The sequence below is a fragment of the Bison bison genome, unplaced genomic scaffold, assembly GCF_000754665.1.
Source record: "Bison bison bison isolate TAMUID 2011002044 unplaced genomic scaffold, Bison_UMD1.0 scf7180017846527, whole genome shotgun sequence".
NCBI classification, from domain to species: Eukaryota; Metazoa; Chordata; class Mammalia; order Artiodactyla; family Bovidae; genus Bison; species Bison bison.
Genome location: NW_011477100.1, coordinates 60,370 through 62,224, shown reverse-complemented (window position 1 = coordinate 62,224; position 1,855 = coordinate 60,370). Strand labels below are relative to the sequence as shown.

The window sequence follows — 1,855 nt, the reverse complement described above, 5'->3', positions numbered from 1 at the left end:
TGTTTCATGTGTTCAAATAGCGTGTGTGTGTGTGTGTGTTCCTAGTTGGTCTTAATGGAAGTGTTACTCTGACATGAGATATTCCATTAAGGATGGAAACCTTGTTTGCTTTATTTGGCACTGTTTTAAAGATTTATTTGGCTGCACCAAGTCTTAGGGCACACGGGATCTTTCCTTGTGGTATGTGGGATCTAGTTCTCTGACCAGAGATCGAACCTAGGCCCTCTGCATTGGGAGTGCTGAGTATTATCCACTGAAACACAACGGAAGTCCCTTGTTTGCTTTATTTTAGTCTTTGCTCAAAAGTCACCTTCTCAAAGAGGCCTTGGCCTCTCAAAACTAAAACAGGACTCTTCAATCCCTTTCCCCTTATGTTGTTTTGTTTCCTATTCATAGCACCCATCATTATGACTTCATATTACATATTTGCCTATTACCTCTCTCCCACAAGATTGTAAACTCCGCAACCAAATGGTTTTAATTTTTTTTTTTAATTTTCTCTCCCACCGATGTCTAGAAATGCCCTTGCAGACACCAAGGGCTCCATAAATGTGGAAAGAATGATGTTGTGTTATCCAGTGGAAACACAGATCTGGTTTCTGTCCCCAAAGTTCAGTTCAATTAGGGAGAACAAAACCCCAAAAGGCTGAATGGCCACACGGTAAGAACAAGACCCAGCGGCTGGGGTTTGGGAGAGTCCCAATGTCCTGGGCTGGGCAGGGTGGGAGAAGAGATTCAGGGACACTTCCAGGAGGCTCCTGGAGGATGTGAGCAGGAAGATGGGAAAGGAGGGCATTTCTAACAAAGGAGCAACCCAGCAAAGCTTGGAGGTGGGACTGAGGACCCCAAGCCTCCTCAGGAGTCAGGCAGGCAGTTTCCGAGCCTCACACCCGTCTGGATCCGCAGGGCAGCAACCCCGAAATCGAGCGCCCCCTGGTGGCCAGCCAAGTGAACAGCCAAGTCGAACACATTTACTGAGGGCTTTATCAAACATTCACAACAGTGCTTCGGTGGGAGGCCTTGATTCCATTTTTAGCGGAGCAAATGGAAGATCCGAGAGGTTAAGTCACTGACCCAAGCTCACCCAGCTCTGCCTCTAGAATCTGGAGTCTGGAGAGCCGCCCCAGTTGCTCTTCATCCATCAGAGATTCAGGTGGTACTGGGGATAAGGACTAATTCCACCGTCTTGAAGAGCCCCAGGTGGACCTGGGTGTGAGCCCCCAGGTGGGGCTCCAGAGAGGTGACCCCAGGCCAGTTATGGGCCTCGGGCTACAGCCAATGAGATCGTGGTGCGGGTGAAATGAGATGGCCCAGCGCCTGCAGTACACTCAGCGCTCACACAGAAGCACCATGAGTGCTGTAACTGACATGTCCATCCAGCTGCGTGTTTGTGCTTATCCTACTACAGGCAAACACGATCATCAGGCGGGCAGTAGGCGATCGAGAAGGGTTAGGGCTATCTGAGCACGTCCAGAACCCCACAGAGGTACAGGCAAGCAGCCCCCTAATTTCCACTCACTCAGGAATGGAAGGTCGTTTAGTGCTCCCCTCTCTGAGACCTAGGAGTCCCCAGCCCCCAGCCCCAGGAGCCTAGAGCGCCAGCGTCTGCAAGATCGCAGGTTAACAGGTTCCGTCTCTCTCCCAGCTTCACACGAAGCCCGGGCTCAGGTAACTCGGGTTCATTCCGTGTCATTCATAGGCGGCCCCGTGCCCCCACGGCGCTGGATCCCCACGGGGAACTGGAGTCTCTAGAAGTCGGGGACCGGCTCGGAAGTCGGCGGTCGGGACGGCTGCGGCTCCCGTGGCGGCCCCTCCTCGTCCAGCCCCCGGCGGCCCTTGCCGATGGCCAGGCGGG

The 1,855-nt window shown here is 52.9% G+C and overlaps 1 protein-coding gene across 1 annotated transcript in view; it reads right to left on the bottom strand.

Annotated features, from left to right (window-relative positions):
- Nucleotides 1-262: 262 nt before the first annotated feature.
- CTU1 (cytosolic thiouridylase subunit 1) overlaps nt 263-1,855 on the bottom strand; it is a 5,718-nt gene continuing 4,125 nt past the window's right edge. The window contains exon 4 of the mRNA XM_010840065.1: nt 263-1,853. Coding sequence (XP_010838367.1) covers nt 1,749-1,853 — 105 coding nt within the window. The 3' untranslated portion in view covers nt 263-1,748. The remainder of the gene's footprint in view (nt 1,854-1,855) is intronic.